This window comes from Pyrus communis, chromosome 9 (genome assembly GCF_041283825.1).
Source record: "Pyrus communis isolate YQ-2024b chromosome 9, ASM4128382v1, whole genome shotgun sequence".
Classification (NCBI taxonomy): domain Eukaryota; kingdom Viridiplantae; phylum Streptophyta; class Magnoliopsida; order Rosales; family Rosaceae; genus Pyrus; species Pyrus communis.
In genome coordinates, this window is record NC_142573.1 from 628,603 (window position 1) to 652,102 (window position 23,500).

Genomic DNA, 23,500 nt, shown 5'->3' on the forward strand with positions numbered 1-23,500 from the left:
ACCCCTTTTAATCAAATTAATTCCTTCTCTTCATTAACGCCAGATGCATACACACACTATGTGTGATTTAAATTAAAGAATAAAACTTAATTAATGTCAAATTATGGAATACAAATTAGTGGATCGAAGAAGTTTGAAAAAGTGGAAAGAAAAGTAGACATGGGGTGCAAATTTGTGAGAGAAAGTGAGTTTACGGTATTGATTGGGTGATATGGCTGTGAAGTTTAGAAGAAAAAAAATAACAGCAAAAACTTATTTGTGTTAAATTACTTTAATGATCCCTTTTTTCTTTTTTTTTTTTAATTATGATTGAAAGAGTATAATAATAATCTTCTTAATTTTTTTAGTTCACTATCGGAACTCTGTAGTTTTAGATTTACCAATAAAAAAAAGATTGCTTTTGGGAAACAAAAGGCGCCAACAGTTTTAGAGGCGGGTCGCGCGTCAAATAAATAAGTAAAAACCGGTTTTGTACCTTGTTTTACCCGTCCAATTTTGGACCCCCGGGCCAAACACAGCAAACGCCACCAAGTCCAAACAAGGGCTCTCTCTCTCTCTCTCAACAGCACAGGAGAGTTTTCTACTCTCTTAATTTTTTTCTTATTTAATCTACTTCTAATTGGACGGTTATAGTTTAGTTACGTTAATACGTGCGAGAGGAAGGGATAAAAAGGATGTGAATAGAAAAGTAGAGAATCTTATTCCCTCGACAACAACGTCACCAGTTCCAAGAAGCTGAGGAGGTTGCCATCTTTGGCCGAATCAGTAGACTCATATTCTGTGTCCGTCTCCCTCTCCTCTGTAAGCAAAAGTTTGAAGAAGAAGAAGAATGCCGGGCGTTCGAGGGCCGTCGGATTACTCGCTGGAGCCATCTCGACATCCCAGCCTCCAAATCAATTCCAAGGCCAGTTTAATTTCATTTCCTTGATTTTTTACGAAAATTAATTGATCGGAAAACTCAAAAAATCAATGGAAAAATGAGTTGCAGGAACCTTTCAATGCGGAGCCGCCGCGTTCCGCTCTGGCTTCGTCGTACGTCACTCCCGTCGACTTCTTCTACAAGCGAAATCACGGTCCTATTCCCGTCATCGACGACATCCACAGGTCCCTCACAATCTCATATCTTTCGACCTTGTTTGGTGGATTGGATTGGATAACGTGTACTTAACTGTGTTGAAGGAAGAAATGGATTACTCACCTAGGAAACTTATCCCTTCCAATCCCGTGTTAGGATTAGAAGGGTTAAGTTTCTTCATTCACTTTAGGAGGAGTTATCATATTCAATCCAATCCTAGCCACCAAACGAACCTCAAATCGGGATAGTGGCCAGCCGCTTAGGGCCTAGGCCGAAATTTTTAGGACAGTGATTCTAACTCATTCTGCAACCTGTTTGCCAAGCAGTTACTCAGTTTCCTTCACCGGATTAATAGAAAATCCCAAACAGCTCTTTATGAAAGATATCAGGTGGGTTCTTGGCACTTTGGAATGATACATATGATCCCATAAACGTGTTTTCCTATCAGTATTTGCTTGTTACAAAGAAATTGAATTTTGCAGGGCGCTTCCCAAGTATCTTGTGACTGCCACGTTACAGGTACGTTGTGCTATTATGTTATGCTTGTGCATTTGGATTTGGAGCAATTATGCTGTTATTCGAATCGAATGTGATGGTGTGATGGGGTTTGATTGGTGTATACATGGGTTACACAGTGTGCAGGTAATAGAAGGACAGCTATGAGCAAAACCCGGACCGTCAAGGGAGTAGGTTGGGATGTTTCTGCTATAGGAAATGGTTTGTTGCTCTTTTTTGTGCGTATAAATTTCAGCTTTAATCTCTCTCGTCGAGCATGAAGTATCATAAACTTCAGCGTTAACAACTCATATATTTTTCTGTGATACAGTGTCAGAGATAACCAAGCTAAAGTATATGCTTTTGGTATAACTCTTTTAACTTATTACAGCTGTCTGGGGTGGTGCAAAACTAGCTGATGTTCTTGAACTTGTCGGAATACCCAAGTTGACAGGTGCCACAAAATCAGGTGGAAAACATGTCGAATTTGTAAGCGTTGATAAGTGTAAGGTGCGGACTTGGTTATTTACTTTTCATCTGAGACTTTTCTCTTGTATGCTCATTCTGTTTGCTGGAGTAATGCCTTTAAATTGTAGGAGGAAAACGGAGGCCCCTACAAGGCTTCAATCCCTCTCATTCAAGCCACAAACCCAGAAGCAGATGTTTTACTTGCTTATGAGATGAATGGAGAGGTAAGTTTAGCAAAGTGGATGTTTTGCTCGTCTTTCCTAACGTTATGCTATTCAGGTTTTGGCACATGATGTTCATATATATTCATGTTGGGTTCATATTCTTTGATCGTGTCAAAGACTCTTAACAGGGATCATGGCTATCCATTGCGTGTGGTTGTCCCTGGTGTCATTGGTGCCCGATCGGTTAAATGGCTTGACTCTATTAATGTGATTGCTGAGGAGTGTCAGGTTAGAAATAGATTCTTCGATTAATTCTTATCGATCATTAATTTTTTCTTTCTTCCCTTCACACAGTTTTATATGATTCGAATGCATCACAATCTTGTAGGGTTTCTTTATGCAAAAAGATTACAAAATGTTTCCTCCCTCGGTGAACTGGGATAACATTGATTGGTCTACCAGAAGGCCACAAATGGATTTTCCCGTCCAGGTATGGACATTTGCTACTCCTGCTAGAGTACTTGGAGTAGGCGCTTATTGTGCTATATTTTGTATGTACAAATTGTCGTAACCCTTTAGAATATCATAGGTGCAACATTTCATACTCAGTTTGTCTTACAGTTTTTCTATGTATTCCTATTTTACTAACTTATGACTTGCTGATTTGCAGTGTGCAATATGTTCTCTAGAGGATGTGAATGCGATAAAGCCTGGAAAGGTTAGTTCATACGCTAATTTCATTTTTCTTTCTCTTTAATATGTTTTCCCTTTACTTGGGTTATGGCATGCACGTTCATCTCCATCATCGCAGTGTTGCCACAATTTAATCAGTTCACTAGCACTCAATCATTAAAAATATGTTCTGATTTGAATGTTGTTCTGTCTCACCATGAAGTGACCACAATGATTATGTGTTTCATTTCCACCATTTAAGGCATTGCACTCCCTTCCTCCAACCTTGTCAAATGATGTGAATTTTTGTTAAGATATGATTCCTCCCTCTTTATTTTTTTATCATATTCTAAAGCTCGACCATGGAGATGCCGCCACAATAGCTGACATCGTGGGGCTTTACCCTTTAACGGTTTATCACATTTTTAATCATTTTAAAACATGTATTGTACAGGTAAAAATTACTGGGTATGCGGCATCAGGTGGTGGCCGTGGCATTGAGAGAGTAGATGTGTCTGTTGATGGTGGCAAAACCTGGATAGAAGCTTCTCGATATCAGAGAATGGGCATCCCATACATTTCAGAGCACGCAAGCAGTGATAAATGGGCATGGGTGCTTTTCGAGGCCATGGCTGATGTCCAACAGAACACCGAGATTGTTGCAAAAGCAGTATGATTACTTTATTTACCGTGATGAATTTTTCTCAACTAGGAAGCTCATATGCATCATTGATATCTAGTCCTGAAAATCATTTTCTCTGAATAGGACGCATACAGTCTAAAATAGCCCATATCAGAAATGACATAAATGAAGTAAAAAGGCTGGCTAAGTTTTGGCCTCGATGTTTATACTAGCCCATTTCTGGAAGTTATAATCTGCAAGTGGGTTTGATCACTGGTTGGACGGTCATCTCCAAAACCATCCATCCACATCGCCCTTCTCGCCAACTAAAACTATGACATAAAGTTTCTGGTGGAGAAGTTCTCAGAGGTCAATGAACTCTCTTTTAAATAATTAGCAGAATCCTGGCTCACAGAATCATATATAATCTTAATTGTAAAGACCAACTGCAAGCTGTCCTTTATGACAAGTTTCTTAGATGCTTATATAAAGAATAACATTAGAAATCACATGGGCGGTAAAGCTACATAATTTATATGGATCTAAAGCTTATTATATACAACATATATATCACATGTTTCAAAGTTGGTATATATGAGTTTGCATTGGTCTCCGGTAGGGTAATACTAGGGAGACTGTCTATTTAAACCATATTTTGTAAACCTTATGACGTGATTGTTGATGATTGGATTATTACTTTAAGTGTTGATTTATGTGCTTATTTTTTATTGGTGACACATCACATAGTTTGCAAATTGGTCTAAACAGTTGGTGTACCTACCATTACTCCCAGAAATACTATAGGATACCAAATGTGCCCTTATTTTCTTCTTGGCTGCATTTCTAAAATACTCTCTGAACATGACCTTTTGGTAGACTTTTCAGGAGTTCATGACTCAAGTTCTATTCACGCATTTGAACATAGAATTATTTGTTCACATGTCTGGACTCAATAGTGCTTTTACCGAATCTAATCAATGATGTAGCGAAATAGATTACTTCTCTAATTTTTTTGTGAACAAAAATTGTGTATAGAGCGTTACTTTTCTGGGAACTGTATTATGTTTGTATCCTTGCCTTGCCTACAATTTTCACTTGTCATGATCTTCTGTGCCGTTGTTTGGCAGGTGGATTCAGCTGCGAATGTCCAACCAGAAAAAGTGGAAGACATTTGGAACTTGAGAGGGATACTGAACACTTCATGGCATCGGGTACAGGTTCGAGTTGGTCACTCAAGTTTATAAACCAGGTTCAAGAAACTGAAGAAAGTAACTGACTGAATCTGGTTTTACCACGATCAGGGATTTCAACGTGTGAAGTAATAAAATGTGTGCAGACTTTACGGGGTTTGCCTTGAACACTTAGTTGTTGTTCGTCTCTGAGTTTTGGCCATGCGTTGTCATGGATCGATCCTCGAATCTGGTTCGACTAATCTGTTGAATCCAGGGACATAAGACAGAAATACGAATCGTAAACTTACTTTGTTTTGAAGATAATGCTTGATTAATCAAAGCAATGTGGTCCAGTATCTTAGTGGATAGTGTGTTGCTTTTCACTCATGCATTTCGGGTTTGAAACTCACTCTCTTGCTCCTTAAAAATAATATATATATATATATGTGTGTATATATATATATATATGTGTATATATATATATATATATATATATATATGTGTGTGTGTGTGTGTGTGTGTGTGTGTGTGTTTGTTTTTTTCGTTTTTTTTAAGTATTACATTGACTAAGTCTAAATTCACATGCTTAGTGGGAAAGAGAGACGACAACAGCGACAGCCACGAGTGTCAACAGAGTGTGGAATCAATGTTAATGATAGAAGATGAAAGGAGATTATCACTAATCCCTTTTGATTAATCAAATCATTAATAATTAATCATTCCCCACTCCCCAAGTGGTTCCTTTCTCCAACAAACCATAAAATTCCAAATTTTCCAACAGCTTCCAATCCCAGCACAGTTTCAATCGTCAAGCCTGTCCTATTCTCTCTCGTCAGCAGTCTGCTTTGGGTCTTTTATTTTCTTCCATGGCACGACGGTTTGTCTGCCATATTATTAACCACTAAAATTCCGCATGCTCTCAAATGATCCAATTAATATATAATATGCCTGAGCTCTTGGACTTTAAAATGGTTAGGGTTTGGATTTATATGGTTTGGGGGTACATTGTTATCGTAACGACTTGTTCTAAATACGACATGTGTGTTATATGAGTTGCTCTTCTCTAAAAGAAGTGAATAGAAACGGGATTTGGAGTCTCTTCTTGGATATAACGTGAAGTGTACCTCCTCATCAATATTTCTTTCATCCCGTTCTGTCTCATGATGGGAAAATGTATATCTTGGTTACATAAGTCATAAGCTATACCATACCATAACCAATCATGATGAAAGGAACTGATGAAGGGATATATCATTGTGACATCACAAATTTTGCTAAAAAGACTTGCATGGAACACGTTCAGAAACAATAATGCATTGTTATGTCTAAATATTCACATAATAATGATGGAACCCATTTTATGGGAGTAACTCTCCATCCAAAGACCAAATACCATTGACCATAGGCCATAGGGTACCAAAACTAGTATACAGCATGCGTGCGTACGGATGAAGTGAAATTGAACACGTTTTTGTGTAAGCATGGAGAGCCAGCCAGAGCTGTTAAAAGTCTTGCCGGCTACAAGAGAACCAAACAAAAGGATTTCTGTTCCTACTGTGGAGGACGAGAGCACATAATCCTAATCGTCCATATCCAAATCCACGTGTGTGAATCTCTATACACCCCAACAATAGCACACGTCTTATTGGGGAAAGGCAGGTGTAGATTTGATTGCACGATGCAGACATGCAGCTGGTTTCGCTGTATATATTTTTACTTTGTCGCCACCGTTGATTGCGTAGCTAATCAGATCTTTCATGTGATTTCATATTTTGGGAGAATTTTGCCGCTCAAGTGATTTTAATGCTTACAAAACATATTAATATTATTAGTCTGAAATATCACGAAAACATCTCATAATATCTTTTATTGAGAATGCATGTAAGCCTGTCTTCGAGAATAAATAAAGATTTGCTCAAGTGAGAAATATAAATGAGATTCTTATAAAAGTGGGACTCTTAATAGACTCGCTGTCACCTCATATTTTAACGTAAATTTTCGTGTCATCGTGATAAAACTTTTGAGAGAGTCCATCGGCATTTCTTTAAGGAGATTCGCTTTCAATGTGATTTGTAAGGTGTTTTTGGGTGTTGAGCGGTGCTGCTTGGATCCCTCTCTGCCAAATCCACCGCTTGCAAGGGCTTTGGACACTGCATTGGAGATTTGCGCAAGGCGCGGAGCAGCTCCCATGTTCATAATTTGGATGATTAAGAGGTGGCTTGGAGTCGGTTCGGAGCAAAAACTTAGAGCTGCGATTGAAGAAGTTCATGCCTATGTAACGGATATAATCAAGAGGAGGAAGAAAGAGCTAAAAGAAGTTGAGGCGGATAGTGGAGCTCATGAAGACCTTCTATCTCGGCTAATAACGGCGGGGCACGAGGAGGAGGTGACGATGGAAGCTTTATCATGGCCGGGCGGGAAGCGGCAATGCATGACATGGCTCTTCTGGTTGCTTTCCCGCCAACCAGGTGTGGAGGAAAATGTGGTGAAAGAGATTGAATCCGCCGAAGAAAATATGTCGGATTTCGAGTTGTTGCAGTTGAGCTTGTTGAAGGCATGCCTTTACGAGTCCATGAGGCTTTATTTACTTGGGACTCGAAGCATGCCATAGTTGAGGGAAGCAATGTGGGAGAAGGACCGGTTGGAATTCAAGTTGAAGGCATGCCTTTACGAGTCCATGAGGCTTTATTTACTTGGGACTCGAAGCATGCCATAGTTGAGGGAAGCAATGCGGGAGAAGGACCGGTTGGAATTCAAGCCGCACCGGTCGTTTCTTGAACCGGACAAAGAGACATCAGCTCTGAAAAAGGTATGTCAGTCCGTACAGGTTGGTCACTCACTCAAGTATATAAACCAGCCACAAAAAACTGAAGAAAGTAACTGAATGAATCGCCTTCATCTGGGCTTTCAACGTGTGAAGTGATAAAATGTGCCTTCAACACTTAGATGTTGGTCGTCTCTGAGTTTCGTCCATGCGTTGTGGTCTGGTTCGACTAATCGTAAAGGTACTTTGTTTGAAGATAATCTTTGACAAAGTCTCAATTTTAAGGTCTTATATTATTACATGTACGAACACATGCTTAGTGGGAAAGATAGACGACACAGCGACAGCCAAGTAGTGGCGGATTCAGGACTTTAATTTTGGGAGTTCTAGTGTTAAACACAAGTTTTGAAATAGGAACAGAGTGAGAAGCGTGTAAAAAAAAAAAAAAAAAAAAATCAGTTTATTCATTTTGTAGGCTTGTTATGCACATATCAACAAATATCGTTATATGCCGAAACAATCTGATAAGTGATATAAAGATAACTTATTAAGTGCTGTCAACACAATATAATATATCCAACATGCACTACATTAAACAATTAGTAGGCACAAAAAGAACTCGTACAAAACATTCGAAAGGTCCTCAAAAAATCTTCAGATATATATTTTCCAAACTCGGATGACCTATAACTACTTTGGTCCCTACTTCCATCCGCCCTGCAACCACTGCAGCCACGAGTGTGAACAAGCGTGGAATCTATGTTAATGATTGAAGATGAAGGGAGATTATCATGAGTTTATAACTAACCCTTTGATTAATCAAATCATTAATCATTAATAATGCCCCCAAGTGGTTCCTTTCTCCATCCAACCATCAAAATTCTAAATTTTCCAAGAGGTTCCAATACCAGCGCACTTTCAATTGTCAAGTCTGTCCAATTCTCTCGTGTCAGCATTCTGCTTTTGTTCATTCACTTTCTTCTGTGGCACCAGGTCTGTCTGCCATATTAATAACCAGTAAAATTGCACATGCTCTGAAACGAGGAGGATTAGGAGTCTCTCTCCTTTTTTATTCATTTTTATTTTTTTTTCCTTACATTTTTTATTTTTATTTTTATTTTTTATAAAAAAAAATTAATATAAAATATTAACGTGATTTAACCATAATTATTCAAATAGAAAGAGAGGGAAGAAGAAGGAACAACTGAATGAACCAATTAATATATAAAATGCCTGAGCTATTTTGGACTTTAATGGATGGTGTCTCAAGGACATGGTTTGGCTACATTTTTATCGTGAAGGATGAGAGCACATGATCCGAATCGTCCATATCCAAATCCACGTGTGTGAATCTGTATATACACACCCCCAACAACAACACACGTCTTATCGGGGAGAGGTAGATTTGATTGCGAGATATGCAGACATGCAGACATGCAGCTGTTTTCGCTGTATATATTTATACTTTGCCGACAACGTTAATTACGTAGCTAATCAGATTTTTCAATGCACAAAAACGTGCACATATTTGGTGGACTGTCGAACACAAACGAAACGGATGCGATTATATTAGGAGAATATTTTCTCACCGTTCTCAAGTGATTGTGATGATTTATCATTAATAAGTAATTTGTGTGGTGTATAGACATTAATTTTAAAATTTAAACTTATTCAATAACATTTTTTTTCATTTGGTATTACGATATAATGATATTTTTCTTCACTTGTAAGTAAAACGTCTTAGATTCAATTCTCGTCAAAGACAAAGTTGGATCCTCTTCTGATGGTGATAGTAATTATGGTGGTGAGCAAAACTATGGAATTGGATCCTATTATGAGCTTGGGCTCAAGAGCCTGCTGACCAACAAACATGGGTCTCCAACGGCTACAAACAGAGAGCTATTTAAAAGTTATAATAATTGTAGCCGTTAGATCAAAATCTAACGACCCTTGTGTGTTTGTCAGGAGGCTCCTAAGCTCAAGCTCAGGAGAGGAGAGGATCCAATTCACAAAATCACCACTTGAGGGTGGTAAACAAAAATACACTCTTATATCTTGACTTACATACACATTTCGTATCACTTTTGTCGCAATACGACTATATTATATATTTTATTTTTATAAACACATTATATTATTAGTTTGAAATTTCACATCAGCATCTCATGATATCTCTCATCAAGAATGCATGTAAGTCTTTTTTCAAGAATGCATAAAGAGTTACTCATGCAAGAAATGCTTAGCAAATTCTTTTAAAAGTAAAACTCTTCATAAACTATCTATCGTCTAAAAATTTAATGTCAATTTTCAAGCTAACATTATTAAACATGTGTCAAAAAACATAAAGTCACATAAAGCCTGTCAAATTCCCCATAGCATTTCTCTACCCACGCTTACACACATGCACCGACGACTGTGCGCTTTATTATTAATAATATGCATAAAAATTGAATATAAATATGTGCATTTCACACCGAAACCGAGGAAATCAAAATTAAACAATGATAATTAATAAATAATTAACTATTCAGACCCCTATAAAACATTGCGGTTGCTGAAAGCTAGTTTTTGCTTAGTCTGAGTTCATTGAGTTCATGTCTAAGACGGAAATATCCATGTTGCTCTTCACACATCCTACATTCATTGTTTTCTTAGCAATCATTCTCTATGTTTTGCATGTGGTTTTTTCGAGATTCCGGCGAGTCTATGAGTTTTCCTACCAAGGCCCGCCGAGGTATCCCGTCATCGGGTGCTTCATTTCCTTCTACAACAACCGCAACCGCCTCTTGGACTGGTACACCGATCTCCTTGCAAAATCAACTACCAACACCATCATCGTGGACCGCTTCGGCGCACGGCGGACAGTAGTCACGGCCAACCCGGAAAATGTCGAGTACATGCTCAAAACCAACTTCAACAACTTCCCAAAAGGCAAACCCTTCACCGAAATTCTTGGGGACTTTTTGGGATGTGGTATATTCAATGTGGATGGTGAGGTTTGGCGCACCCAGCGCAAGTTAGCAAGTCATGAGTTCGGCACAAAGTTTCTGCGTGAATGCATGACGAAGACATTGGAGGAAGAAGTGGAAAAGAGTCTATTGCCACTGATGGAGTCGCTGGCGGCGACGGCGCAAGTGGTGGACTTGCAGGAGTTGCTAAGGAGATTCACCTTCAATGTGATTTGTAAGGTGTTTCTGGGAGTTGAGCGGTGCTGCTTGGATCCCTCTCTGCCACATCCGCCGCTTGCAAGGGCTTTTGACACGGCGTCGGAGATTTGCGCAAGGCGCGGAGCAGCTCCCATGTTCATAATTTGGAAGATTAAGAGGTGGCTTGGAGTCGGTTCGGAGCAAAAACTTAGAGTTGCGATTGAAGAAGTTCATGCCTATGTGATGGATATAATCGAGAGGAGGAAGAACGAGCTTGAAGAAGCTGAGACGGATAGTGGAGCTCGCGAAGACCTCCTAACGCGGCTAATAACGGCGGGGTACGAGGAGGAGGTGACGAGGGACATGGTGATAAGCTTTATCATGGCGGGGCGGGACACAACTTCAGCGGCCATGACATGGCTCTTCTGGTTGCTTTCCCGCCAACCAGGTGTGGAGGAAGATGTGGTGAAAGAGATTGAATCCGCCGGAGAAAAGATGTCGGATTTCGAGTTGTTGGAGTTGAGCTTGTTGAAGGCATGCCTATACGAGTCCATGAGGCTTTATCCGCCTGTTGCTTGGGACTCGAAGCATGCCGTAGTTGACGACTTGTTGCCTGACGGGACTCGAGTTCGGGCTGGAGATAGAGTGACGTATTTTCCCTATGGAATGGGTAGAATGGAAGCACTGTGGGGGGAGGACCGGTTGGAATTCAAGCCGGACCGGTGGTTTCTCGAACCGGATATGGAGAGATCAGCTCTGAAAAGGGTATGTCCTTACAGGTTGCCTATTTTCCAGGCAGGTCCAAGGGTTTGTTTGGGGAAGGACATGGCTTTTATTCAGATGAAATATGTGGTGGCTTCGATTCTCAGACGGTTCGAGATCCGATCGGTTGATTCAGGTGAGCCGGTTTTCGTGCCGCGGCTGACGGCTCACATGGCCGGCGGGTTGAAGGTTCTAATCCGCAAGAGAAGTGCCTGACCCAGATTATTAAACCTAGAATATATTCATTTAAATTAGTAGGAGTCAATGATTTTGAATATTTAAGGTTTATTGGACAGTGTAACCTGCCACTATGCCTCAAATGTAGCACAAGGATATTATTTATGTACATAAAGCATATGTATAAACTCTATAATTTTACTATGGGAACTGTTATTGGTCCGCTACAATTTTCATTTTACACACCAAACTTTTTATATTTAGAAAGAAATACACTTATGAGGAGTGTAAAATGAGATTTTTGAAGCTCTAATAACATTTTTCTTTCACTAATTAGGGGAGCTGTATGAATTCTAAACTGCTGTTGCGTCGGTGTTGCACAAACTCTTCAATTAGCTCCATGTACTTCATATATTACTTTAGTCTCTTCCCAAGTCTTTCTCTACCTTTTTTACCCTAAGCCTCCATCCCTTAGTCTTATTTTCTAAGCAGAGTGTATGTAGGTCTTTGTCCACGTGTCCAAACCACCTTAACTAATTTTCTCTCTTCTTATCTTCAATTGCGGTTGCTCCTACTTTACCGTGGATATCCTCGTTTTTATGCATATCCTCTCTCTTTCGTCCATATAGCTCTGTTTCTTGCATTTTCGTCATTGTTTGATTCTTTTAGTACGCAAAACTCCTAAGAAGATGAATTTTAGAAATGCTCACAAATGTGGGTGAAACTCAGTTGACGAATTGGCCTAAAGTGCAAACAGAACCAAAGCTACCAAGAAAAATCTACAAGTACGAAAACGACAATGCGAATAAGCTAAGGAAACTATTAAGTGCAAAAATCATGTGCTGTTCAAATAGAAAATAAGAATTAAAAAAAAAAAAAAAAATTGAGGATTAAGTTAAGTTTATATAGAAAATTCAGGATAGAAATTCACATGTCAATCGAGCAGCTCATTAAAAAAAAAATAGTCGATCGAGCAGTTAGCATGAAAACAATCAGCAAGCACCGTCCACGTGTCATTGATAGAATAGTATGTTGATGCTTTTGTTTTTTCTGTTGTGTTTTGTTTCAGAAAATATACAGACAGATTCTTACTGTGACAAGCTTCCAAATTGCTTGTTCCATTCCTCGTACGTACCGAGCTCGTTCAAGGAAACAGAAGGCCTCACTTCTTGCAATGCACTCTCAAAGTCCTGTATCAAATAAACAAAAACTAGTTTTTAATTACTATAAAAGGGCAACCCAAATCCAACAACGCCCAGGCGGGGACGGGAACAGGAAAACGTTTATCGTACGCAGTCTTACTCTATGCAGGTAAAAAAATGTCAAGTTAAACAACAAATATACTGAGGTGCGAGGAGTTCGAAATTTTAACCTGAACAGTTACTGGACGCATATCCTCTTTTTTGAGCTTTGTTATTTCGATGCCTTGTTTCAGAGCTTCTCTCAGTGGACCCATTGAGGCATCCTTCACCAAGTTTTTCATGTCCGATCCTGAGTACCCTGTGAAAGATAACGAGAAGCTTCAGACAGTGGAAGTATGATAGAGAAGACGATGGATAAGGTTCTCAAATGTATGGAGTGGATACCTTGGGTTAAATTGCATATGCTATCAATGTCCTCCCTTGAAAGTTTGAACAGTCCATCCTTTTCTAAGAGATTCCGTATGATCCAGGCTCTCGCTTCTTCAAAACAATAATTGATGGTTAACCATGAATCGAGTATTAAGAATGTTAGTTAAATTAAACATGTTGTAACTTGTGACTTGTAAGTTGATACCTAATGAAGGCAGGGGAATGTAAAGCCTCTTGGTAAGTCGCCTCCGTGCTGCTTCATCAAGTTCTTGGGGTCGGTTCGTTGCTCCTAGAAGATTGTATCCATTTTGTGAAATTTTCGCCATTTAACTAGTGAAACTAAGGATCAAGTCTAAACTCGACGTGTTAAAATTCATTAACAGCATTCTAGTTAGAGATGATTGAGATTCAGGGGGTTCAACAATCACCTATAAGAAGAATTTGCTCACTCCCACTGTCAAAGCCTTCCATCTCAATAAGGAACTGCGTTTTGAGTCGTCTACTTGATTCGTGCTCACCTTCTGACTTACGCTGCAGTCAAACAAAAATTAGTATCAGCTGAGTACATCCAGAAAGAATGTACAGTGATGGATACGATAAGAGCTAGAATTGCTCATTCAGTATAGCAAAGTGCAAGAACCTGAGAGAAATGTATGGCATACATAAAAACAGCTTATTATACCATTTCAAAGTTTAGTTAAGAGCTAGAGCAAACCTTACCTGTGAGAGAAGTGAATCAATTTCATCAACAAAAATAACAGCTGGCTGGCGACAACTTGCAACTCCAAACAGTGCTCGCACTAGCTTTTCACCCTCGCCAATCTACAGTCACCAGTTAAATAGTTCAAATATAAGTACGTTTCAAGCATATATAACGAGAACAAGGGGTAAAAATCAGGGCAAGGAATTTACACATTGATTTTCTGAAGAACGGGAAAATATGCAGGAATCAAAATTACTAAGTATACTGATTATAATTATCTTTTGTCATATATCCTAAAAGTTTCCACATAAGTTGACATTTTAGAAAAGGCAGAAGCAAAAAGACATCAGAAAACATATGCCAGTGAACTATCACAGAACCTATGCAAACAGAAATAACGCATCGCATACCCATTTGCTTGTTAATGAACTGGCAGATATGTAGAAAAAGGTTGCTTTTGCCTCTCCAGCTATGGCTTTCCCAATCATTGTTTTTCCTGTTCCCTAAACCAGGTAAAGGATTAAGGTAGCTTATTGATCAGAATTGCTTTTACTCCCTCTACTTAAAAAGGATTCAACACTTACTGGTGGACCAAAGAGAAGAAGGCCTCTCCCAGGAGAACGACAGCCCTTAAAAATGTCAGGACGTAGTAGAGGCCATATGACCATCTCGGTTACACATTTTTTTGCATGCTCCAAACCAGCTAAAACAGTGCCATGCAACAGAAAAAAATCAGAACAGCTTCAGATATATTGCAGAAAACTGTACATGTAGAGAGTTTAAAGCATCACATATTACCGATATCATTCCATCGAACATTAGGATCCTTGTCCATAATCTCATTACTAACATGCTCAAGAAGACGAGGTTCCAAGTTCCTTAGTTTTTCTGGAAGCTCTCCATCAGGACCGCAGAGCAGTTCCAAACTTGAATGAAAACATTGAAGACATTAGGACATGCATACATATTTCACACAATCTATAAAAGTTATACTGCTCACCATCTCTTAGTTGAATCACCTAATGCATCATCTGACTTTCCAGCGACTCGTGAAGTCACATTCCCAACGTTTCCCTCATTAGATTTAATAGGGGGGACAAAATTACCACGGGCTCCCCGACGTGAATAACCATATGATCGCATACCATAACCCCTATTAGTAGCATTGCCATCACTTTGAGGAGAGACACAAGAATTTGGTGATCCCGCTGGCGCTAACCCTCTTCTTTGCCTCACATCCATTTCCTAGCCAACAAAGGAACAAACCCATCAACATTTCCACATGTGCAAAAAGTGTAAACAATAGGAGGAAGAGCTTAAAAGAATGAAGATATGAGCTCCGGTAAGATCAGGTTAAGTACAAAACTATTTACTACAGGTTACAAAACCTTATGGTAAAAAGCAGTAATAAGAGGAAGGGTTGTCAGAAATAAGAAGGATACCAATTTGGCTTTGGCAGTAACAAAGCTATTTCCAGAACCATTAGCTTTAGCATCTTCATTGGCTGATGGGGACTTCGCTATATCAATGATGGGGCTAGTAAATTCCTTGTGTGCACGTTTAGCCCTAAAGGTATTCCCATAAGCTCCTTCCTCTTCAACTTTTTGAAAAGAAGAGGCACTATGACCGCTTCGGTTGTGGAGAGTGTGAAGCTTTTCTACAACAAAGCAGTCCTCAGAGCTGTTACTTCTAGAGGCCAAAGAACCCTTGGATTTTCCATTACTTTCCACCATCGAGTTCTGTTTGTACAACGATGTCAACTTTGTTTGTGTCTTCGATAACTTGCTAGTCAACTTGTCCTGCCTCTCCAATTGATCTCCCTAGGGCAGACAGAACTTTCGGTTAGCACAACCAATCGTAATAAATCACAAAGTTAAAGTTAAGGAAAATGATTTCAACAAGCGAAATCTGAGGCAAATGATACCAAATCATTTGCAGCCCTTCCGTTATTAGATTGCTGAAGAAGAGCCTGAAAGTACTTTGACTGCTTAATCTTCTCAATGTCAATATCTCCATTTGTGCCAAAAACACAGCCCGGCGCCTTCCTTGCTTGCTCAAATACTTTGCTGTACAGCATACGATAAAAAATCTGAATCTAGTTGTGAAAAACAAAATTAGAGTTACTAATCTACATTAAGACCACTAACAAATTCAGTGCCGGTTTACCAACACTTGAATAAATCGATCAAATTCAGATTTAGGGTTCATCAATTCAAACCCTACTACGTATCTAGCAAAAATTACACATTCATTTGAGTCACAATTCAAAATTTAACTTCTCCAAAAATCTTCAAGAAATTCACATAATGTTTAATTTCCAGCAATTTCACAGGGTCTCGACCAATAAAAATTACAATAATAGGAAACTGAAAACGCACACAAGAAATGCCAAGTGCTAGGGTTGTCAAAGCTTCGATTCAAATGAAAAATCAAGCTCAGACAGCGAAAGAGAGAGAGGCGCACCGATCGGAAAGAGGAATGAGCTCGCGGCGTGCGGCGTGGAGTTTGGCTTCGGTTTCTCGACGAATGGGGCGGATGAAGGCGTGGTCGAGCGAAGACTGAGATTGGGAGTCAAGGAAGCCAAGGAGACGAAGGCCGAGAATCTGAGCGGAGGAGAAGTCGTGCCTCTCGAGGGCGAGCTCGGCTCCAAAGGAAAGAGAATGGAGCCTGTTCAGGTTATCGTCCACTTGCTTTCTCCAGCAGACCTCTTCGCCGCCGGCACCGGTCGCTCCTCGCCACCCCTTCGCTTCCTCCTTTCCCGCCATTTTTTTCCTTCTACTTTGCTCAACTGTGACTGAGTGACGATGATTTAGAGCGCAGGAATCGATCGAGCCTACAAGGTCAAAGATGCCCTTACTTATAATGTCATCGAGAGGGTAGAAATGACTTTTTATATTTTTCGAATTCGCAAATTTTTCCCCGGCTATGCTGTCGTCGTATGTAAAAGATGTTTGCCAATCGGATTAGAATTTATGATTGTGGTATTTGCCAATTTCTTGAACGTATAAAATAACTAAAAATGTTTTTGATAATGTTTGGTAAAAAAAGTTCCAAATGTTTTTGGATTGGAAAAGTATTTAGACTACAGCTACCAAATTTTGATTTCACGAAGAAATAATATGATAAATTAAAAACACCATCACACAAAAAACGCCAAATGCTAGGGTCTTCAAGTTTTGATTCAAAGGAAAAATGAAAGAAGAAAGGCAGAACGGTCAGAATTCGGAATGTGGGCGCGCTGGGAGACGTCGAGTATGGACATGGTATCACGGCGAATGGAACGGATGACGGCATGGTCAAGCGGAGAGTGAAAGTGGGAGTCAAGAAATCCGAGATGAAACTCCGAGGATTTGAACGGAGGAGAGGTGGTGGATCAGGAATTTGTCGATTTGAACCCAAGGATTGGGGCTGAGTTGGCGAATGCGGTGGTGGTGATAACGATGGCGGTCTTCTAGGTCGGTCTGAGCGAGCGCATTGAAATCGAATCACACAGATAATTCACAAAACTCCAGCACAGATGATGAATAAAACTGTCTGCATGTTTGTACATTAACCATAAATCAGCAAGTTCAGCAGCACAGCAAGTACATGGTAAAATTTAATGGTTACAAACAGAACAAGATCTATATTTTTTGCCTTGGTTCAATAATCTGCGAGCAGCGTCCGTCCTCCCTCCTCGTCCTACACTAGAAAAGGCAATCCTATATCCTCCTACAACCTCTCCTACATCTGCTTAAGAATACAAAGGTGGCTGGCAGTGGCACCGCCGGCAAGAGCTCAATATTCCCCTCATATCATATGCTTCCAGGAGCAGCATCACTTCCTGCACCTGGCTTACGATTCAGATACCGGATAACAGCATCTTCAACCCTGTTGCAATCACCAACCACAAGATTCAATAAGTAGTTCTTCATCGTCCTAAACCGTATATGTAACTAAATGTCAACGTGAATCAACTAATGCATCATTTAACCAAAATGAAATTCCATCTGGAACAATCAAGCGGTGGATATTGAAACAGAAAGTAAAATAATGATCAGCAGACATTATTCATCTGGATGAATGTGTGCACCTAAAAATGGCGACAACAAAGCTGTGAAGCACAGGTAAAAGTGGAAAAATCAATTATACTAAGTGATGTGCTTACCATGGCTGGTGGAAGAAATCTGATCGCCTCTGTTTTTCAGCACTACGGTTTGCTACTCCAGCTACAAGCTTTAAATCTTTGTTTTGAGATTCAATCAGTGCATTGATAAATTCTACAGGAGATTGACTAAACCCAAGGAAAAACGCTCGCCTGCGACGATGTTCATGGATTTTTCTTATAGCTGCACATATTGCTTCATCACAGACATCAATCTCTTTGTTCTTCTCGGAGTTGGCCAAAAGAGCAGACAGATCCCTTTGGATTGGGAAAGGAACATCAACCAACACATCATAACATGCAGTTCCAGCTGGACTATTTCCTGAAAGCTTTATCTTATGCTCCAAATGTATAGGTTGCGGGGGGAACAAATGCTGAGATATCTTCTGCGATACCATGGTGAATTTCATCTTCTCTTCCCCAAATACTTTCTGAAGTGGTGGATCACAGTTAAAGAAAGAGGGGTCATGCTGGTTCTGCAATTTCCTAGCTTTCACATAGTGCCAGATTGAAGCTATTATCCTGGGGCGGGTTTCAACCTCAATACCAAGAATTTCCATCAACGGTTGAGAAAGCTTATACTTCTCGGGCGCATAATTCATTTCCAACCGTATGTTCACAGTAAATTCTTTGTCCCCTTTTCTCTTCACCTCGAAGCCCTCATGAGGTGCCGGTGATCTAGCATTTTCCCACAAAATGATATGATTATCAGGATATAGTCTCTGATCCAAAGAAATTGTTACTCTCTTGAAGAAAGATGAGAACTTTGGATAAAAGGGATTTGATTTCTGGACCATTCCAGGCTGGTCAGGATCAACCCCATCTTCCAAGATCCTCCCAACTATTTTAAGTGTCCAAGTAGGGGGATCAGCATTTGGCTTCTGTGGAATCGAGCGAACCTGATTAGCAAAAGTGTTAAAAACATAAATCCGCAGCGTTTTCTGAATGCAAGGTGGGCTTTTAAGGGCCTCTTGGATGTCAACCTTCTTTCTTGCAAGGGCAGAATCAACACGAGCCTCAAACTCGAGAAGCTGGGTGTAGAGAGCAGATTCAGGCAGAATGGTGGCTACTTTGTCTTGTAGCTGTTTATCGGGAAGCTTCTGCTTCTTTTTACGAGCAGCAGGGTTGAGTTCCATGGTTCTCAGAGGTGACATCGTGTGCGTAGGAGAAGCACCAGAAGGGCGCATTGGTGGTTTTTGGGGGTAGCGCTTGGCACTTGCATTCCCAGGTGTGGAAAAGGAAGGTGAAGATGACCCCAAATTCGCAATGCCAACAGATTGGTTCTGGTTAAGGGCCATCGCCTGAGCTTGGAACTGAGCTTGGAATTGGGCATGAACTTTTGACTGAGCCTGGGCAATAGCCTGGGCTTGGGAGAGCTGAAACTGACCTTGGTAACCAGCCCCAATCTGTGTTTGGGCTTGCGATTGTTGAAATGCAGGGTTTGCAGACATAGATTGCCCTACCATACTGACATTGCCAAAGGGTGACGAGGGGGCTCCGAGACTCTTAGGTGGGTTATTATTGTTCATAGACATAGCTGACCCTAACCAGATAAAGATAAAAAAAACCAGCAAAAATATTAATTCTCCAGAAGCCTAACCTTAAAAATCCGTCCCAACATCAAACACCCACAAAGAAAACGATGCACGCATAAGCATTTACACCAAGATATTAAAACCCAGCAAAAGAACATGCGCGAAACCGAAACCGAAACCGAAACCCGCTCAAATTCGAACCTTCTAGAACCATTTCCGAGCAACACACCAAAAGATAGATGACCCAAATCCACGAAATGCACAAATTTCGCAGGAGGCAAACTTTTGGTTTCACAAAACCCTAATTCAAGAAAAGGCAATCAGACCCAAAAGTTGACATATGGTACAAAATCCACAACCAAACGAGCAAATATCAAATAAAGGATACAGAATTTGACATAAACAGATCAAAACGAGAGCAATTTTGAAATTCTGAACGAGAATTGGCAGTTGAGAATACTGCGAAATTCACGAGGAGATCAAGAAAGACCTAAGGAAACGAAGGGATAGAGAAGCACTTACAGATAAGCAGAGGCAGTCCCAAGCTTTTAGAGTAGAGCAAAAGCTGGTTTACTTTCCTCCACCTGACAACGATGACACCAGACGAGTGTGAGCTCCTGTAGTAACACTGACGCTAAGCGCTTTGATTGATTTCGCTGTTTTTCCTTCTCCTACTTTCCCTTCGGCACCATATTACCGAATAATAGTTTTTTCTTCTTTTGGGGTAATTGCACTTTGCACCACTCTATGATTGGTATTTTACACTTTACTACTCTTGAGTTACGAGTTCTTACAGTTTACGACATAATCTACTCATTTACAAACAATATTACTACTCTAAATTAAACTAACAAGAAAAGAAGAATTAGAACTCGGAACAAAACTGATTGAAAATAAAACAAAATTTGGAATGGAGTGGATTGAAGACAATCAACCGCTGTATTTTACTCTTCTTTTCAAGTTGAACTAAAGGTGAGCAAAAAATAGATATAGATGGTTCAAGTTTTCGTTTCACTTGACTAGATGTAACTTTTATCAATCATGGTAATAAAATTTTCTTGTATCGTAGAAGTTGAAAAAAAAGAAAAAGAAAAAGACATAGATGGGACTTAAGCCCAACATCCCAAAGGCCCAGCCCACACGTTTTAACTAGTTTGCGCTTTATAGTGCTAAAACCCTAGAGTTTCTTCGATTTTCGCTCGAATTCATCTCTGACCGCCCAGACTCCTCCTTCCGCCGCCGATCAACAGCAATGGTAGAACTCTCTCAGAAATACTCGTTTTTGTTGTAAAAATGCGTCTTTGTTATTTAATTCTGATCAATTTTCAAACTTGATTTGCTCAGGTGAAGTACTCGAGGGAGCCCGATAATCCCACCAAGTGTAAGCAATTTTTTGTTTTAATTTACTCAATTATATGTTCTAAATTCGAATTGAATCTCATTCGTATTAATTTTTTTGTTTATTAATAATTATTTTATGCATTTTACCTCAGCCTGCAAGGCCCAGGGCGAGGGTCTAAGAGTTCATTTCAAGGTACATTTTAAATTTTTTTTTTTTTTTTTTTTTTTTAACAAATTTGATGTGTTTTTTTAAAATTTATGGTTGAAAATATGTCTATCTTGGATTGCTTGTGTTATGCCTGGACTGGTTCGATTCGATTGGTATAATTTGGATTTGTTAATCTGTTTTAGAACACGAGAGAGACTGCCCATGCCATCAGGAAGATGCATTTGGCAAAGGCCAAAAGGTACTTGGAAGATGTTTTAGCCCACAAGCAAGCCATTCCCTTTCGCCGCTTTTGCCGCGGTGTTGGTCGAACTGCTCAGGCGAAGAACCGCCAGTCCAATGGTCAGGGACGTTGGCCGGTTAAGTCTGCTAATTTCATTCTTGATTTGCTCAAGAATGCTGAGAGCAATGCTGAGGTAAATGCTTCTCGTTTGTTGGCCTGGCTTTCGCCGCTTTGCTTGATGTTTTATATTAGCGTTGAACGCAACCTGAGCTGTTTTCGTATTATGTAGGTAAAAGGGCTTGATGTGGATTCGCTCTACGTCTCTCACATCCAGGTCAACCAGGCTCAGAAACAGAGGCGCCGCACGTATCGTGCTCATGGGAGAATAAATCGTGAGTTTGCTTTTATATATCTCTCTTTTTTTCCCTTCCATTTTGAGTGGTGGGGAGGAATTACTTTTTTCGTGTGGTTGAACATAGTTTTATCTTTCTGCAGCTTATATGTCATCTCCCTGCCATATCGAGTTGATTTTGTCAGAGAAAGAAGAGGCAGTAAAGAAAGAGGTAATCTACAGCGTCATTCTCAAATTGCTTAAGTGTCAATTTTGAAAGGAAAACCAAATTTGAGATTAGTGCAATCCAGCCTATAAATCGAACATATGCATTGTGTGGCATTATCTAGATATGTGCGTTGTGCAGTCAGTTTCTTAAAGGTGTTTTTATTCGACAAGTATTTAAGCTGAGGTTTATATCATTAATGTGCTGCGATAACGCTTATGTGAATGAGATCTTATCATGTTTGTTAGCATACTGAATTTGAACTCATAAATTGGTGGCACAAAATATGGACACCATAGCTCTGAAAAGAAACAGTAGGTCATTGGTTGAAACCTTTTCACATTTTAAACATATCAAAGCTGATGTGGATCTTTACCGTTGTGCATCAACAATAAAGCCCTCTGCTAGTCTATGATAGAACAAATGTACTGGAGCCCAACTTTTTTTTGGGTTACATCTGTGCTGGTATTAACTAACAAGGCATGCAGCCGACGTTGCATACTTTGAGCTGGTTGACTGAAGTCATCTTGTTACTCACAGTTTGTTATCGTTTCCAAATGAGTTCCAATAGGCTATTTTGTCATAGTTGTTGGATTATGCTACTGAATTGTTTGTCAAATATGAATTCTGCTCGTTGTGCTTATTTGTCAGGCCGAAACTCAGTTGGCTCCCAGGAAATCGAGGAAAGGTCAAGCACTGCAGAGCGGTGCTTCTTCTTGAGATGTGTACTTTAAAGAGTTTGTGGTCGTCATTCGTATTCCTAGACTATCCACTCTATTATCTTTCGCAGAATATCTCAGTTTTCGGTATCTGTTATTTGTAGTTGAGAATTGTGTTGCTGAATGTTTGTTCGGCAATTTTACTTTTCAATGTCTGGACGAGATTTTAAGCCTTTCTGTTTTCTGAGTGAACTAATTGCGAGTGGAAATTTGTGGTGATTCCATATTTTGAAGTTAATTAGCACGTACTAGTCAAAAGCAGTTTATCTTTACTAATACTTTATGACGTCTTGATTCCATGTTACTATTCTTCTTTGGTAGGCACTGTTCTAAAACTTTCCTCCTAGGCATCGCCCGATTAGGGGTTTGAAAATTAAGAAAGGGCACCTAGACCTACCTAGGTGCCATTCTTCATCGCGACTCTCACTAAGATAGAAAAAAAAGGTCATTTTGGTTTTGTGTTTTATTTTTTCAGTAAAGTGTAAGAGTATTGTTGAATACTTGGATGAACGTTGGTTATATACTTATATGCTTCTACCCATACGCATGTTTTCAATATATTTTAATATTTTATTATTCATATGTTATTCGATTTTGCAATTTATGTATTTTTTTTATATAAGTGAACAGCTATTTATAAGATATATAAAATTTAATTAAAAATTATAAATAAATAAAAAAAATAAAAAAAAAACCTTAGGCCTTGCCTAGATGTCTTGGCATTAGATTCTTACTCGCCGCTCGACTCGCACCTAGCGTAGGGAAATGGATCATCTTTGGATTCCATCCTCTTAATCCACCAAGTTCGGGAATTCGGGCCGTTGAAATTTAATATAACGGTTAAAATTATTATAATTTTTAAAGTAGGTCATTGTTTGTAGCTATTGGATTAAATTTCAACAGTTCAGATTTCCGGACGTAGTAGATTAGGAGGAAGAGATCATGAGAGGATCCCTTTCCCTAGCGTAGAACCTTAAAAGGAAGGGTAGGAAAGTTGGTTCATCTTTTAGTATGTGGGTTCATC

At 39.6% G+C, this 23,500-nt stretch overlaps 4 protein-coding genes and 2 pseudogenes across 8 annotated transcripts; 4 read left to right on the forward strand and 2 right to left on the reverse strand.

Annotated features, from left to right (window-relative positions):
• Positions 1-353: 353 nt before the first annotated feature.
• On the forward strand, positions 354-5,029 carry SOX (sulfite oxidase). Its single transcript, XM_068479703.2, has 12 exons — positions 354-904; positions 989-1,104; positions 1,402-1,464; positions 1,558-1,594; positions 1,711-1,792; positions 1,962-2,080; positions 2,167-2,262; positions 2,380-2,490; positions 2,591-2,692; positions 2,873-2,920; positions 3,329-3,544; positions 4,624-5,029. The coding sequence occupies exons 1-12, from the start codon at positions 830-832 to the stop codon at positions 4,738-4,740; spliced, it is 1,182 nt and encodes a 393-aa protein (XP_068335804.2). The 5' UTR covers positions 354-829; the 3' UTR covers positions 4,741-5,029.
• A 1,325-nt stretch (positions 5,030-6,354) lies between these two features.
• On the forward strand, positions 6,355-7,279 carry LOC148693980 (cytochrome P450 94B1 pseudogene; annotated as a pseudogene).
• A 2,660-nt stretch (positions 7,280-9,939) lies between these two features.
• Positions 9,940-11,727, forward strand: LOC137741150 (cytochrome P450 94B3 pseudogene; annotated as a pseudogene). Its single transcript, XR_015966454.1, has one exon. The product of XR_015966454.1 is annotated as a cytochrome P450 94B3 pseudogene (transcript).
• Positions 11,728-12,071: 344 nt separating this feature from the next.
• Positions 12,072-16,614, reverse strand: LOC137738736 (ATPase family AAA domain-containing protein FIGL1). Of its 3 annotated transcripts, XM_088699848.1 has the most exons (14): positions 16,255-16,610; positions 15,716-15,857; positions 15,234-15,611; positions 14,792-15,036; positions 14,590-14,717; positions 14,376-14,494; positions 14,202-14,294; positions 13,809-13,910; positions 13,517-13,619; positions 13,294-13,377; positions 13,104-13,199; positions 12,890-13,017; positions 12,610-12,707; positions 12,072-12,198 (listed from the first exon to the last, which is right to left on the reverse strand). In XM_088699848.1, the coding sequence occupies exons 1-14, from the start codon at positions 16,554-16,556 to the stop codon at positions 12,183-12,185; spliced, it is 2,034 nt and encodes a 677-aa protein (XP_088555974.1). In that variant the 5' UTR covers positions 16,557-16,610; the 3' UTR covers positions 12,072-12,182. The 3 variants fall into 3 exon arrangements, with proteins under 3 accessions (XP_088555974.1, XP_088555975.1, XP_088555977.1); XM_088699849.1 differs by lacking the exon at positions 12,072-12,198 and having other exon boundaries at positions 12,401-12,707; positions 16,255-16,614; XM_088699851.1 differs by lacking the exons at positions 12,072-12,198; positions 12,610-12,707; positions 12,890-13,017; positions 13,104-13,199 and having other exon boundaries at positions 13,294-13,440.
• A 698-nt stretch (positions 16,615-17,312) lies between these two features.
• On the reverse strand, positions 17,313-20,190 carry LOC137739421 (SWI/SNF complex component SNF12 homolog). Of its 2 annotated transcripts, XM_068478986.2 has the most exons (4): positions 19,993-20,190; positions 19,672-19,771; positions 17,939-19,478; positions 17,313-17,661 (listed from the first exon to the last, which is right to left on the reverse strand). In XM_068478986.2, exons 2-4 carry the CDS (start codon positions 19,682-19,684, stop codon positions 17,586-17,588), a joined length of 1,629 nt encoding a protein of 542 aa, XP_068335087.2. In that variant the 5' UTR covers positions 19,685-19,771; positions 19,993-20,190; the 3' UTR covers positions 17,313-17,585. The 2 variants fall into 2 exon arrangements, with proteins under 2 accessions (XP_068335087.2, XP_068335088.2); XM_068478987.2 differs by lacking the exon at positions 19,672-19,771 and having other exon boundaries at positions 19,993-20,175.
• A 406-nt stretch (positions 20,191-20,596) lies between these two features.
• Positions 20,597-22,714, forward strand: LOC137739021 (large ribosomal subunit protein uL22y). Its single transcript, XM_068478494.2, has 7 exons — positions 20,597-20,725; positions 20,815-20,851; positions 20,964-21,004; positions 21,163-21,393; positions 21,490-21,592; positions 21,696-21,763; positions 22,409-22,714. Exons 1-7 carry the CDS (start codon positions 20,723-20,725, stop codon positions 22,475-22,477), a joined length of 552 nt encoding a protein of 183 aa, XP_068334595.1. The 5' UTR covers positions 20,597-20,722; the 3' UTR covers positions 22,478-22,714.
• Positions 22,715-23,500: the final 786 nt, after the last annotated feature.